Source organism: Anopheles marshallii, chromosome X (assembly GCF_943734725.1).
Source record: "Anopheles marshallii chromosome X, idAnoMarsDA_429_01, whole genome shotgun sequence".
NCBI lineage: Eukaryota > Metazoa > Arthropoda > Insecta > Diptera > Culicidae > Anopheles > Anopheles marshallii.
The window spans coordinates 5,451,480-5,468,234 of NC_071325.1; the positions used below are offsets into that span (position 1 = coordinate 5,451,480).

General features: G+C 44.5%; 1 protein-coding gene across 1 annotated transcript; it reads left to right on the forward strand.

The window, feature by feature from the left end:
- The first annotated feature begins 1,007 nt into the window (after positions 1-1,007).
- Positions 1,008-15,541, forward strand: LOC128718180 (dentin sialophosphoprotein-like). Its single transcript, XM_053811854.1, has 6 exons — positions 1,008-1,025; positions 2,852-3,075; positions 7,075-7,299; positions 11,644-12,366; positions 13,846-13,962; positions 15,532-15,541. Exons 1-6 carry the CDS (start codon positions 1,008-1,010, stop codon positions 15,539-15,541), a joined length of 1,317 nt encoding a protein of 438 aa, XP_053667829.1.
- Positions 15,542-16,755: the final 1,214 nt, after the last annotated feature.

Consider the following 16,755-nt stretch of genomic DNA (forward strand, 5'->3'; position numbering starts at 1 on the left):
CGTTCGTTCGAGCCAAGAAGTTGCTAGAAGTCGCCATTCCGGACGGGTTTTTCTAGTGGGTTTTTTTTGACATTCTTGTTGAAAAAAACCAGTCCTCCCCCCCCCCCCCCCCCCCCTCTACCCACGCCTAGCAACGGTCGAGTGCGCGCGCGTATGTGTGTGACGATCATAAATGTCGCGCGAAACCGGCTACTACCACTATCGGTAGTTCCCGTTATCATTCGCATATTCGCTTACCCTTCGACCAGCCCCACCGCTGCAAAACCGGCATTTCGGGTGACCCGCTTTTAGTGGCGACTGCGACTGTTTGTGCAGTACACGCTGCGGGCCTAATTTGTGCGTGTTTATTGTGCTCCAGGCGGAAGTGTGCTCGCTTCTTGGTGTTGTTTGTTTACGTTAGCGACCGTTTTTTTTCCCCCCCTTTATTACCATATTTGGAAGTGCGTGGGTGTACTGTGCGTGCTGTTTGCGGTGCCGGGAAACTAATCCGAATGTCGCCGGGTACTACGTTGCAGTCCTCATCACCAGCAAGGTAATACGGCGCTCAACGTTCGTCTGCCAATCGTTTGTCCAATGAAGTTGTAACGCGATCTATCAAAGTTCAAATCAAAGATCAAAGAAGTTCGATCAAAGTTGTAACGCGATCTACTGATATCAGTGCTCTTGAATGTCTAGAATAGCTCAAAGCTATAGTGTAGGGGTATTGAGATGACGTACACATAGGTGAGCGACCACAACATTGATGTTGAGATATGCGAAAGGATGCCAACCAGTCTTTCTACAGTCTGACGAAACCTTCTGGACGAAGTTCTGGAGGAAGATGCCTTGAAAGGCTTTGGCCCTGTATATATGGAAGCACGATGGAGGAGTCGCTTCTACGGCAAGCTCGACGAGCTGTACGACGACCTCACGGTACAGTGGATTAGACTCACCAGATTCTGGACAGGTTCCTGACATGAGAATGACACCGGACGATTCAACTCGTAGAGTCCTTTTAGGTCGTCCACATGGCCAGAGGTGGCGTGGTAGGTCCGTTGGCGTTAATAAGTCTTTCAGAAGGGCCAGAATAGTGGATATGCTAACGACGGTTATCGACCGTGACCGGTTTAGAGGACTCCTATAGCAGACCAGCGGTTGTAGCGCCTCATAAGTAAGCGATAACCTGGCATCTTGTCGCTATTGCCAGGATCTTGAACCTCAAACCTCAAGTCTGGAGATCACATTACCTCTATACGACCATAGTTAGGCATTGTTCAGTGCAAAATTTTCGATTTGGAATGTTTGAAGAGCTTGGAGATTAGTCTGTCATAAACCAAGGCTATTTAAAATTGAGACCTCGAATAGAATCCTGGGTCTCAAGAGACATCTTTGCCTCCATGCGAAGTTCAGTGCCATATGTTTGACCTGGAATTTTTGGAGAGCAGTCTGTGTTAAGCCAAGGCTATTTATTCTTGGAACCTCGAACAGGATCCTGGATTGAGAGATTATATGTCATTGCCTTCGTATACAGGTCGGTGTCGAATGTTTGTTCTGGAATCGTTGGAGAGTAGACGGAGTCGAGTCCAGTCTTTTTTTATTGGTGGCCTGCTTCTGAGCGTTCACTTCTGAAGTTTGGCTGAAATGTATGTATTCGACTTCCTTGTCGTCGTTCGGGTCCTACTTATTACAATTCTTCCAATTCGCTTCCTTCTCTTCCTCTAAATATTAGCCTAGGTAAATTAAGTCGCAAAGTTTCTTTAAAGATTGCTTTTATTAAACCCTCCAGGCTGATGTACTATAAAAAAGGCTATCTTTTACAACTGTCTTATCAAAATTGTCCAGGACAATTAGTACGGCAAATAATAAATCAGATCAGATAGTGTCCATATCTGTTCAATTTTCTCAAATTAATTTAAAATATTAGACCATACCTATCCACTCAGACATTTTAAATTTTGTTCAATCTGCAAGTAACATCATTAAACATGGTACGATTGTGCCAATAGCAATTAAAAATTTTGCTACGAATTCATCAACACTTGGGTAACCTTTGGGATGTTCTCTGTAATAGAGAGCTACGGAAAGCTGGAAGAAAGTAAAAAAAAACGATGTGACTTCAATTTTGATACCGCCAGATCAGTACTTTTTCGTTTGCTGAGTCTTTTTTTTTAAATTTTGGAGCACCGAAGGCAATATTGGATGTACTGGTACATGTCCATATTCCATGAGATTCGTGGAATTTGGGGGTGAGATTAATACAGTAGCGCACTCATGCGGAATACTGGAAACGATTTATTAACCAGAAATTGAGCACATTTTGTTTACCCGTGTAACGTGCTGCAATGTACCATAATGAGAATTTTCGATTGCATTAAAACAAGGTAAACATCCAGCACATATTGCGTTTCAAATTGGTTAATTTTGCACGTGCTCTGTTTGTACTTGCAGGTGCGAATGTTGTGTCCTGTTTGTCAATCAACACCAAATGCGGTAAAAATGCATTATTCATATCGGGGATGCTGGTTTTTTTTTCGTATGGGTTTCGTTCGCAAAAACGCCTGCCGTTATGCAATATTTGTTTTGGTTTTGTGTTTTGTAAGCTTTTGGCACTGGATTTGGCGGAGCTTGTCAGCAAATCTGATCAAACAATTGTTAGGCTTAGGTGTCCCCTTTAAGGTGTTTAAAATTTGCTAAAAAAAATTAAAATTGCATACCTCTAGGCGGTTCAGATTAAAATTCTTCGAGAAAATATATTTTTTCTATTTAATATTTTTATATTTTTTAAATTTTTATATTTTAAGCTATCGTATCGCAATTTGTATGTTATTTTCACCATTCTTGACCATTGTTTCATGTCCCTTTTACTTTGCAGATGCCATACAGCAATGGAGCGACATTACGGTTTCTCATACCGGCAGTGTTGCGCGGCAGCCAGAAGAACGTCTGCCGAATAACGCGCGTCTCGATCAGTGCCGACTCGGTCTACTACGACGATTCGGACGATTCCGGGACGTCCAGCGTGACCCCGATCGCTTACCGTCCGGTCAGCAGCATCGACAGTACGGACGGCGGCTCCATGGATGACGACAATCAAAGGTTAGTGAGCTACGGTTACGGGATGAATGGGAATGTTGGTTTTATGTTGTTGCTTGCGTTGAAAGTATTGGAAACCAGCAAAAATCCTTGAAGTTTTGATATACACATATAAATAGCTCCATTATGTACGCGGCTACAAGATTCCTGTACTGGTGACATAACCCTCAACCAGCTCGTCGCTTAGTACGATTTTAGAACTGATGCACCAAATACGTTCGGCTGTTGTAGCGTCGTGCCGGACAGTGTTGGCAGCCACCTTAAGAGGTGACCATATGAAACCGTCCACCCCCACACAGCAACATACGGTCGGGAGTGCGTATGACGTCATGTATTGATTTTTAAACTTGTCACCGAGTGCAGTGGGAGCGCACTCCACCGTAGTTGGCATCGACCAAGCGCACCGTTAACGCATCTGTCCGTCTTCGCGCAAGTTGAAAGATACTCAATATGCGCTTTTTGCTTCCCATTTGATGGGAGATGTAGCAGGCGACCGCAGAAACGGGGACGGGAAGGTTAGGTTTGTCGCTGTATTGCCACACGGGCAGCACAAGATGGAAACGGAATGTTCACGTGAGTGTTCAAAGTGTTTTGCGCCATTTCCAACAAACTGGTAGGGGGGGGGGGGGGGTGGGGGTGCTTTTTTTATTCGACGTTGACATCGGGGAGCAGGTTTAAGGTTTTGGTTTGCAAAAAATATGACACACACGAAGCATGTGTTGTGACGCCGTCCTAAGATGTTTGTTTTATTTTTATTTTTGCCTGCCGAGCTTGGAAAAGAGTTTGACAAAAACAGAAAAAAAACTTGGTGTAACATGGTGTGAGATACCTAAAAATAATCGTCCGTCTCTCAGTGCGTGTGTGTTGCCGTGTCTGTTCCCTGTGGCCATGTGTTTCTGCCGTTTTGGTTTGGCATCGTACCGGCTGGGTGCCAGTGCGCCTGGGCCATAAAAATGGCTGCACTGCTAAAGCCGTTTACGCGCACGAGATGTTCGTGTGATGTATTTATTTACGTTCTCCTTTACTGTTGTCGCGTGTGGTTGCGGCGTCAACGACGGTGCAATGGACGCAGACACAGCTTCATCGTTGCGCAGGCGAAATTGTTAAGTATCGTGTAAAATAGTGCAAACAAATAATAAAAAAAACCCATCTCCCCCCAGTACATTACATGCCCGTCGTAAAACTGATCTTACAAACAGCAGATCTGGGCGGTAGTTTATAGTCTAATATGCTTATTTGCTGAACAATTGCTGCAGAATACAGGTTAAAGATGAAGAGAGAGGGGGAGAGAGAGAAAGAGAGAGAGAGGGAGATGGAGAGAGAGAAAATTTTGTATTAATTATTATTGATTTTGAGAAGCTTCTTTACAAAGTGTTTCAGTCAATCATTCGAAAAGGATGAATAATTGCGCCTAAAGTTATGCAAGTCTGCTAAGATTTTTTTTAGATGCTTTAATTAATTTTATTTCTTAAGGACCTTATATTTATACAAAATTTGAATGGTTGTGTTGTTTGTCAAAATTTATAAAACCCGTTTATTCGAACTAATAGCATTATTCCAAGCAAAATGGGCTTTTCGTTGAGTTATACGATGTCGACTAAATGATGTTAAAGTTACTCCTTCATTAATGCAAACTACCATGATTGGCGTAAAACGCTTAAAAAGAATTCGTATAAACACAATCCAATCAGTATTGCACCTTTTATCAACATAAAATTATCTATACGCCGGAAGTTATGCAATGCTCAACACAAATCTGCTCTATTTGTGCTTTATTCAGCAAAACATGCATTTCATTTCTCATGGTGGTGTAGAAACACAAGATTTGTATAGAAAATTGTTAATATATTATGTTCCGTTGAGGCAGAACCAACATCGTGTATGAAATCTTTGCAATTTTCTTTTATTTTTAAGTTGCCGTGAATCAATCTTTGTCGCTCTACTAATTACCACTTAACGACTTGTAAACAAAGTCAAATAGAAAATAAACACACACTTTAACGAAATAATAAATAACAAAACAACCATTAAAATGGAACGCACGCGTGCCAAGGCAATCGATTACGAGGCAGAGCGCTGCGAAAACAAAATCCGAACGCATCGCTTGTGAAACCAATTTGTCGTTACGAATTATACACAAAATGGTAATGACATTCGTTGGCATGCACCGTAATGATGTTTACTGTTTTGCCACGGTTAAAAAAAGCCCTTGAGCTGTTCGTGCGACTCCGAACATTATGTCATCTGAGTGCTTTTCTAATGAGCAAACGCTAAACAAAAGTCGAGCAGCTTCCATCGATGCAATTATCGGGACCGATTAACCGGTAACCTTGACATCGAGTGTTCGAGCTGGAGCAGGCTGGGGAAGGAAATAAATATATAAATACAAAGCAAAACTAAAAACAGAAAAACAATTTCAGCTAGGGCGCATGGGATGCGAATTAAAAGCGAATACTCCGGTGCATCCTGTCCTGTGGTTCTGCCACGCTGTTTGTCATTTCGACGAGAGAAACCTAATTATTTCACCGAACGTACGCAGGAAATGGAACAAGTACGCTGCGGCTGATAATGTAATCATTTCCGGTTGGCTGTACTGTTGCAGTTTATGGCACGAAACCGTTTACCAATCCCGGGGGTGCGCCAAACGATACTTACCGTGCCACGCAACACTCGGCGGTTGATCGAGCTGACAAATGCACACAAAAATAGATCACGCTTGGACCTTTCTAATTCACGCTGGATTTGTGTTTGACGTTCGTCTAGTATATGGCACATTGCACGAGAACATTATGCTGTCCTTCATGCGAGCAGGACTTTCATGCAACTGAGCAGGAAAAGCTCGAACCAAGCTGATTGGTTTAATAAACCCAACAACCTAAGAAGCTAATCGAACGAAATCAAACCCGGAGGGAAGAAACGGTTGAAGTTAATCGGGAAAAGTGCACACACTGCGTGGATGCCCACTCGTCCACACCAAAAAAAAGGAAAGCTGATCCATTCAGTCGGTGCACAGTGGGCGTAAACCAGGATTAAATGAGGTTTTTCACATTTTTAATATTAGTTCTAGTAGTACTTTTGAAGAAGTGCTTGTAAAAACACGTACATCTTGAACATCATGAAGTGCTGGAAGAATAAAATTACCTTACAAATATATCTTAAGCCTGTAAAATTTTATGGATGGTTTTGGATTATAGCTAGTCATAAACTGAGATCTAGAAATCCAGAAATTCTCGAAGAATGAATTATCTAAGCGAAATATGTTTTAAATTCCTTAAAATTAAAAAGACTAGAGAGAGATATTGAACGAGACTTTTTCTTATAATGCTATTGATTTAGTTTTTTTTATCAAAATTACACGTCTCATTTTTATCCAAACGTTTGTATGGGATGCGTACACTGTGCAGTGGTTTTGGTGGAATATTTGTCGCGTCGAGCAAGGGAGGCAACGATTTGTGGTGGAGGAATGAAAGCGAATAGGGGTGGACAGATTGCGGTTATAACCTGGGCATGTATGTAAATTGATTAACCGATTTTTGCTTCATCGTTCTCGCACGCATTCACCGGTTCTCTTGGGAACGATGGGGTGGAGAAAAAAGGTGGAAAAAAGCGTAAAAAAGCAAGCGATTCGGGAGAATAACAATATTCTATACACGTGTGCCGTTTTGGTGGATCCCTTCCAATGTCAGTTTATGCAACTGAATCGCTTTTTCGCTAATAAGCATTTTATTGGACCTTTATCGCCCTTAGGGGGATAATGGTAGGGCAATATTTAAAAACACTTCCTAATGGTCCGGTTCCGGTAGCCAGGATACGAACTGAAGCGTACCATTGGCTTACGAACCAATCGGCCAGTGCTCTTGGACGGGTAAACAAGCGTATTGGTATCGTTTTACGTTATTTTGGAAATTCTACTGCTCCCAGAGAAGTGCGCCTGCAGTTAGGCAATTAGACGCACGCTGTAAACAAAAACATCCATTTAATTGCTGCGATATTTGTTGGAAGTGCCTCTCCAATCCGTGCAGTGATGGAGGCTGATCCGGTACGGGTGTCCGATCGTGAACCGTCCGCCTCGGCAGGGAGTGATGGCGATGTGGAAGATGTGAGCGGTGACAGCAGTGTTGCCAGCCGACGGAGCAGTGCTATTAGTAGCGGTAGTATCAACGTTTCCTACCCTGCCCGGGCCATTTCTCCCGCTGGAGAAAATGTGCAAACCGTCATCGAACCGGGGTAAGCTCGTAACGATGATGATCAGAGTAGCGAGAAAAAAAAACCATCAACTCCAGTGTAAACATTTAAAACGGCCTGTACAAAACGATTTAATGAGCGGTCGTTAATGTTGCCGGTGACAGTTGCATTGGCAAGTAAATGAGGCACGTGTAAGGCAAAACAAAACAAACGATTTGCGCGAATAACGATAACAAAAACAGGTATGAAAAGAAAAAAACAGTTAAGAGTGTAATCCTCGCAATCAAACAGAATAAGGAGATGCTAGAGAAAAAAAAGACGAATACAAATGGTGGGACCGATATTAGAAAGGCCTCGCCACATGATTGTGATTTTGATTGCATAAATGTAGGCGTGTAGATTGTGCCAAATCACAACTTGAAGTGACCGATATGTAAATAATTATTCTGAATCAGTATATTTAAAATTTTGCTTAAAATAATAACAAATTTTAATTGAGTGGGGTATAAAAATCATTTGAACTGGGAATAATTAACTACTTACTAAATTATCAGGCATGAATTAGAATAATTTAATAGAATTTTACTTCCAATTGAAAACAAGTTAAACTATCAATCTGAGTACTGAAAAACAATTAATTTAATAATGGTCACCTTCAACAGCGGCTGAAATAATGATTCAACCCTAGCACAATTTATGCGCCTGCAAAGTATGCAATCACATGAGTGCTTTCTCATACGATACCAAGTGGTGCTTTGGGGAGAAGAAAATCAACAACAATGAATTGCGAAACGAATTGCGATGTATCGAGTGCAACATGAAGTGAAATTGTTACCACACTGCAAACAAACAATAATGCCAGCAATTCAAACGATGCAAGCGGAGTTAATGTTACCAGCAGCAGCAAATCACAATCATCCCTGAAAACCATTATCGCCTACCGGCAGCAAATCGTACGCGTTCGGGCCCGATTTGCGACACAGTTTGCATCCCATTTACCGGGGGCTAACGAAATTACCTCGTTGCCAATAAAATTGTCAATGCCAAGGTTGCAATATCCTGCATTTTTACATCCGTCCCCGAAGGATGCGGCCCTGACAAGCGTGTGCCATCGAAGCGCAGAGATCGAACCAGAGCAGGGAGGCTAGTGGGAGTGGGCGCGAGTGTAGATAGAACAAGTAAAACTGTAACCGGAACAAATCACAAAGGAAAACTCGATAAAATGCATCAGTAAGTAGTAACCACAGGATGGAGGGAGGTTGAGCAGGGTTTTTGGTGGTGGTTAGTGAAGATGGATGATGCTGGCCGCACATAAAACGGTGGTCGGGAAGTGCATTCTAAAACTGTATAAAATAAAACAACACACACACACCCATTCACATAACCATCCAGCACACCCGAAGCACAAATGGAGCAGGGGTGCTACTAGCTACACTATTTCCGTTCGGCAGCGGATGCACATTTACACCCCTTTTAAATAAGGGGTGTAGTTTCGTTTCCCGCCCAACCCGTTTTACGCAACCACCGTCCGGTACGTTGGAGATGGAAGATGTTCAAGGTTAAACCATACGTTCGCCTGCCCGGCACACGTACATCATTCGTGCCGTGTACGGCGAAGCAGGAAAAGTTTGTGTGATTGCCCATTTCCCGGATGTGTCCTGCACAGCGGAGTTGATCGGTATTGCAAATGAGCGTGGCTGCCAATCGTGGCAAGTGATTGTGCAGACGAGCTCTGCGGGCAAGCTTTTTACAACCCATCCGAATCGTATAAAACGTCAACCGTGCCCGGAAGGGTGGTGTTTGGAAAAATGATAAAACGTACTCCCAGGATGTGGGTGAAATATATATGTTTTTTTTGTCTATCCCCGGCACCAATTTTCTAAGACGAATGTGTCGGAATTGGTAGTAAAACTAGCGACGGATGAGTGGATTTTTGCATTGCTCGCTTGCCAAGCTGCTTTACGAGCTTCGGATGCTTACGAGATAAAAATGCTTATGATACGCAAATTTTAGTGCAATATATGGATTGCTGGTGTGACGTGGTTTTGCGTCTCCCTGTTTCGAAAAGCTCCCGTCGCGGACACGTGTGTAACACCGTGCACCGTTGTTCACATTCCAACCGGAACCGCAATCACGCGGCGCTGGTTCGTATCAATTTAATACACATAGTGCATACAGCATTCCCAGCTTTATTACCCTTAGGAGTTGATGGTCTACCAAACCGTACCACGCTAGTCTTAACTACTGGTAGCGGTTTTTTGGTTTAATTTTTGCGGTTCCATTGCAAAATCTTGCACAATATAGAAGGAAAACATGACGCGCCTGCAGGGTATGCAACGCTGTGTACGATTCGGGTTTACGGTGCTGTGGATGAGCGGTTGGTCATTCCGGATTGTGCTTTTATGGGAAATGTGATTGATTAGAACCATCCAAGCGAACAATCAGGACGTTCGGAACAGAATGGTTATTGTACCACTAGCTTATAATAACCTTGAAATGAAGCTGCAAACTTCTGCAATTCGTTGTCCAGCAGTTTTTTTTCTGTGGTTTTATCATTAGATAAATCATGTTTTGTTGAGAGTAAATTTACATACAAAAATGTCAAATTGCGCAACTGTACGCAGTGGAAAATTTCATCAAAATTACAAAAAAAGCAACTTTTGCTTTTCGGAAAACACGCCACTGATAACAGGGTTTTGTAGTAGTATAGGTAGTAGCAAGTTGCAAAGGTAGTAGCAACTGTTCAGGCAGAACCTTCACGAGCTAATCGAATTATTTGCCAGCTTGCTCGCTTTCACCTTTTACACGCCGGGCAGGTGAGCGAGAGAGCACAACAACGCTTCGCGTTGTTTCGACAGCGCCTACAGCTAGGCAATCCGGTTGGGACGGTGACAGCCAATACGGTCGTCCCATTCGTGCGCGCGGTGTCAAAGGCCAGTGTGCTCGGTTCCCGGTCGCTTTTTGCCGTAGGTTGGTACGAGGGGCAGCAGGGAGTGCGAGGGAAGTGGAGCGGTCGTAGCACTTGTGTGCCACTCCCGAAGCCTTCTAAGGTCGCTGCGGGTGCGCCGTCGACGCATGGAAAGGCTCCTGCAGCGGATGGCGGGGATGGGGATCGCTCAACGGAGCCCAGAGTTAACGTGGTAATTCGTGCGACGGTCGCACAGTCAATCGGTTCGCAACCACCAAGCTAGTCAGTTCAGTTTGACAGTGAGCTCCCGTTCAGCTAGTGTAATTTACCCTGCCCAAACGAAATCCCAACACACAAGTGTCTGTCTGGCGATCTCACAAAACTTAGCTTAGTGACGCGATAGTGTGATCGAAAGTGAACCTCAAACACACATCGATTGAAGTGTTTTGCATCGTTTTTTTTTTGTTTTTTGGCGGATTTTGTCCCAACTCTTCAAACAACCAACTCAATCCAACAACCAAAAAAAAAAAAAGAACAAGCGTACGACATCAAACAAACGAAGAGTTCTTGCTTGTCAGCGGTAGTGATCTGATACCCTGCGAGTAGTCGGCTTGCCAGTCTACTTCTGTACGAGAGCGCGGAGTTCCGCTTGCGATCTTGAAGTGCTGTGAAGCGTTTTCCCCCCAAAAGACGTCTCGCCTGTGTACTACTGTCTACTATTTCCTAAAACCTGCAGGCTGGTGCGCGCAGTCAGTCAAACTCGGTTCATCCGCTAGTAGCTCCTTCAGCACTTCCACTTCGCCCTTACCTGCGTAGGAAAGCGTACATCCCGGCCTATATCCCGATCGCAAGATCCTCGCCATCCAGTCGCCCCGAATCGGTAGTCGTAGTACCGCACCATCATGGCCATCTGCGGATGTGGATTGGTGATCGTGCTGGGTTTTACGATCATCGCCAGCTGCTACATACTGCTGCGCGTGATCGCCCACGCTACGGCGCGTGAGGAACCAGATCCCCTTCCACCGATGCTCCCCGACCTTCCAATACCCCGTTTGACCCGGAACCCTGCTCCACGTGCGCCGAACGCCCCGCGGCTTGGTAGGGCATCGTTTGAACCGTGCGCCAACGACTAGATCGACGCTTGGCCAGGTGTTGCGGAGGGAAAATGTAGAAGTGGTAGATGTGGCAGTGCAAGACGGTAAACATCATTTAATAAGCGATAGAAATTCTTTCCACACCATGTAGTAACGGCGCAAATTTTAAGGGAGTAGAGCTCGCGAGGTGAAAAAAAGGATCGATAGGATCGGTAGAGTGTGAAAGAAGAGAGGAGACCAAACCACCTTCAAAACAATAACAGTTTCTAACGCATTCCGTGTGTACGTGTCGTGTGGTCTCGTGTGCTTGTCTCGGTGTCATTGAACGTCCACGTGTCGGTGTTTGTGTGTTTGTGCGTGGTACGATTCTCTTCGAACTTGCAGCTTGCAGGGCTCGCCCGTATTAGCAGCATCCCCCGTTGCGCCCTCGCCCTCGCAGTCGCCGGTCTCGGGCCGGTCGTGGTCGGTATCCATCTCGACAGCCTCCTCGGACGAGATCGAGTACGACAACTACGCGGACGACACCGAAGACGACGACGAGGACGCGAGCGATTTGTCCGGTGCGAGTCCGAGACGTCCGCGGCAACCAGCGTACCCAGTGTCGCCGTTCGATTTTGGTGGCATTGCGGCCCCGGCACGGTCCAAAGGCTCGAAAGTGTCGTCCGCCGGTAGGAAGCGTGGAAAGAGTGCGGCCGCACCCGGTACCGAGCGGGCTTCCTCGACCTCGCCCGTCGGCAGCAGCACCAACGCACGCGGCTCGACCGTAATTCGATTAGTGCCAGCGTCGGTGGACATCTTCCAGACGCTGCTCGATCTCGGTCCGGCACCGCGCAGCCGTAGCTCGTCGACCGGGAACGCTAACGGGGGCGGAAGCATTAGCGGCGGCAGCCGGGACGGTGTAGGTACAGCGCGATCCGAACGCTCGCTCAGGATGCCAACGCCGACGGAGGAGGAGCAGGCTAAAGGGGCTGGTGCCGGTGGTGGTGCCGAGGGTAGCGAGTGCCGTCCGATGGCTTCCCTGGCCGTGCCCGAGATGACCGATGACGATCAGACGAGCGACGAGGTAGATGAAGAGGCGGAAGATGAGCTCGAGAATGCCGAAGCCGGGTGAGTTACTGTAGGGGGATATTGAAGAACTGGAATATTTGTTCCGTTGGTGCACTCTGGAGGGGGTATATAGTACGTCTAAAGACGCGGTCACATTCCAGAAATTCAGAGTATGATGTTTGGACATGATGAGCTTCAAGATGTCTAGAACCTCAATAGTTAGGAATTAACTTCACTTTGAGAATGGTAAAACTTGGTGTTGGTCCATATTGCACCTCTCTGCACATTCCAGAAATTCAGAGTATGATGCTCTCAGTACATTGTAGAAGTTCAGAGTATAATATAGCTTGATATTCCAGAAATTCTGAGTATGATGCTCTCCGTACATTCCAGAAATTCAGAGTATGATGTGGCTTGATATTCCAGAAATTCAGAGTATAATGTTTGGACATGATCAGCTTCAAGATGTCTAGAACCTCAATATTTAGGAATTAACTTCACTTTGAGAACTATAAAGTCTTGGGGTTTTCAATCGATGTTGGTCTATATTGCACCTCTTCGTTACAATTCATGAGACAGTCGTGAAATCCTCCAGAACTCCAACCCATAAATTGGAATTCAATGCCGTTAGCGAACGGCAAATGTGTTGGGCTCGAATTTTTGGGGGAAACCTTTTTTTTTTGGAGTCGGTTCCAGCTGGCTTCATGCGGCCGCTCGTGTATTTGTGGCACGTGTGGCGCGTGTCGATGACACGCTTGAATATCGTACCGGACATTGTGGTATTTTGGAAGCCTCAAATGACGCCTGCCAAAATCCAATTTGTCACTAGCGAGAGTGGCCCCACAATTGCTGTGGATGGGGGGGAGGGGGGGTGGAGGACATGTAGGAATGTACGTATTAGCTGGTATCTTGTGTGTATTCGTTCAAAAGCAGTGTTGTTGCAATATCCCTTTCCCATGCCTATGTCTATGTGCTCGTGCTGCATGGTTGTAGTAGTTTGTGATCCAATTACTCGCGCTGCTTACCGTGTGTCAGTTTGCGGTGAGTTTTTGTTGCTGTTCCGATCGTGAGTGTCCTAGTAAATGTTTACTCATCATCAAAAGGGGACAAGGATTGGCGGAACATGATGGGAACGGGTGCATGAATGATTGGTTCATTGCACTTTGCACCTAATTGCAAGCAATTGCAATTCCTGTCCGAACGGTACGTCCTTAATTCGGACGGTTGTGATGCACAGACTACCCAGAGTTCTAGCTATCACCGTCACGTGTACGATGACTCTTCCGACCTAGTGCAGCATTTGGCTGGCTTCCCTAACCGGTGTACAATGCCGCCTGTTCAGTGTACTGCTGCGCTTGGCGCGGTCGGACCAGCCCAATCTGGATATCGCCTGTCACGAGGATACTTGAAACATCCGAGTACCCCGCCGTGGGCCAAGCGGACGAAACACCTCAGATAGCTCCGGTTCCGGTACCGATACTGACGCACTGTTCTCTCTGTTCTTTCGCTCTCTTTCTTTCTCTTTCTTCCCAACTCTAGATTGCTCAACTTGGCTCGCCTCGGTTGTCGCGTTCAGTTCGCTAGCACCGTGGTCGATAACGAGCGGAGCGTCGGTGCGGATGGTTCCGGTGCAGGGCCTTCCGGCGTGGCCAGAATGTGAGTGTACGGAAACGTCACGATGTTGCCACTTACCCATTACCTACCCCGCTTGTCACTGTCTTCCTTACCGTCCGTCAGCCCCGCCCAATCGCCAGGTTGTGGCTGACACATATTGACGCGTTTGACACCGTTAACGTTTGCTTCGTGTTGCCACCAATTCGATGCACTTTACCCTTTGGAGTGTATTTGCACGCGCCTCAGGACGGTGCTGTGCATCGCTTCGCGCCAACAGCGGTTATTTGCAGTGCAACAAGCGTCCGTCCGACCTATGGCTTCCTTTTCCTCTCTACGAAAGATTTAAACACTGGTGCAGGACACGAACATCAGCAATGCCGCGCTGCTGGAGCGCGACATGGTCATGCCTATCCTGCCGCGGTTTGAACACACATCTGAACGATACGATTGCGTTGCAATCGTTCGGGTCGGATGCATCGTGACGTTGCATTGGCACAACGATGCTGCGCACGAACACGTTCCGATCTAGGGGCCACGCGAGTCCTCGGTTCGCGTTCGGTTCTCCCCAGCTCGGGTGCGCACGACTAGTTACCTTCGGGATGGTTCATTTTGTTTCGTGCACCGCGCGATTGACGAACAGATTACACGATTCATTATTTTGTATATCGATTGTATATAACCGCTTATATTTATGGTTTGTGCGTCCCGAATACATTATATTCCCAGCTTTGTATCACTTGTTACATATAGCCAGTCGTTTACATATGAATTTCGCATTGCATTTTGTTATGTATCGAAAGACTTGGTGCAAGCAAAACCTAACAGGGTACTGCTAGAGGTTTTGTACGATACGATTAATATGTTGCATACGTTTAGGGGTTAAGAGACAATGTTTTGATAAATTTATTTTCTTTACGAACCAATTCATCTCCAAGCTTTTTGGACCTGTTTTTTTTTAAACTTCAGGTTCAAGAAAGCTTCAGGGGGCTTCAGGTTTCAGGTTGGTAAATGAGTCCCATTACATTGTTAGGTATTGAAGTCAAAGTCATAAATATGCATTTTTCCAACTAAAAATAAAGAATATCAAACAGATTTCTACCATGCTAACTGATTAGGGAGGAGAATATTAAATTAATTGATTGCATACTTCCAGGCGTTGTCAGTTCTCAGCTCATGATAATGATGAATTAGACAGATGCAATGACAATGTAAAAGTTTGTTTGAAAACAAAATAAAACATAATAATTTGCTTTTTTATAACCTTTTTGCGGAGTTTGGAGAATTATATAGAGTTTGTGGTATCAACGGGCGTTTTGACATCTTTACCAGATAGTATCAGAAAATATACCAATGAAAATATCACTATTACACCAATATTACTTTTCCAAAACCGTTTGAGGTTCATTCTTATGAACCATGCAATCTATGTTTGCATGTGAACATTTTTTGTTGTCCCTTGCTCTAAACCATACTTTTACATTAACTAAAAACATAAAACATAAAACATTTACATAAAAAACTAAGCCTACAGAAAGCATATCTTGGTAGAAAATTGTCAGCTACTGTTTTGATTCATTAATAATTCTTTCCATAACTTTCGTCTCGTTCCAGGTCCGAGTGAGTATATTCGTCTGCTTGTTGGTTAAGGAAAGCCGGTTTGATCACGATTGTTTTGTTGCTTTGTCGTTACCATTATGGGGGTTGGGTCTGTGTAAAGTCTGTGTGAGGTTAATAGAAACGTTACAGCCATCACCAACAATTCAAACCCGCCTGAAGGTAAGTGTACATCAAATCGTATTCAATATGATGAAATATGTGTTAAAATTATTAAATTACTAAAAACTATTTGATTATTTGCTGAAAAAATTAGAGCTGAAGCCATACTTATTATGTTTTATTATTATACTCTCAGTACTGATATGAATTTTTGTAACAAAACATCGCAAAACTAAATATTCGCGATATATAATCCTGGTCACGGCACCACAAATGTTTTGGAGAAATTATTTACGGTGTCAATGATGCCATGGCACTCGGAATGAGTGTCGCAGTGAATGAATTATTTCAGCTGCAATGTTTATGTATGCACATTGTAAAGTATGCAATTCGCAAGTCAAAAGCTGATTAATTAAATTTGCTTAGAATATAAGAATGTTATTTTTTAAACAGCTCATAAAAGGTCTAATTTAATGTTAAGAATCTTGTATTCTAGTAGTAGTTTGGCAAGCGATTCTGTAGACGTTATCCTTAATATATATAATAGTTTATTGCAATACTGTTGAGAATAGGGAAATAAATAAACCCAATCTTTGTAGCTTTATTATACTGTTTGAAAAGTAAATGTTCAACAAGGAAGTTAAGCCGCATATAATTTTTTAATCTACTTATAGTGTGATTAAAAAAAATCATAATGTTCAATAAACAATTCGAACAATAACGCAACCCTGTGTGTACAATACCAAATCTTTAACGCTCTTTCTAAACGTTTCGGAGAGCTGGTGGGTCCGTTTCCTTTATTTAGAACGGGCAAATGAGGCACATGAAGCATCTCGAACAGCTGAGCAGAGCGGGAGAGTACTGCACGTAGAACGTTGGTCGGCAACTACTGTTCCGAAGACGGGCCCAAGTAACATACGCGCCCAGGGGTGGTAAAAAACATCCCTCGCGGGGGCTTTGTTACCGACCGCCAACACTTGCGGCGGAACGGATAAAAATATGAATGAAACCATTGTGTTCCGGTTGGTTTTGTTTTATTTGCCCCATTTTGCATAATGGTTCCGGCATTGGGGCAGCATCGCGGGTGGGGGATGCCATTCGTAGTGTTTCGGGTTGCTC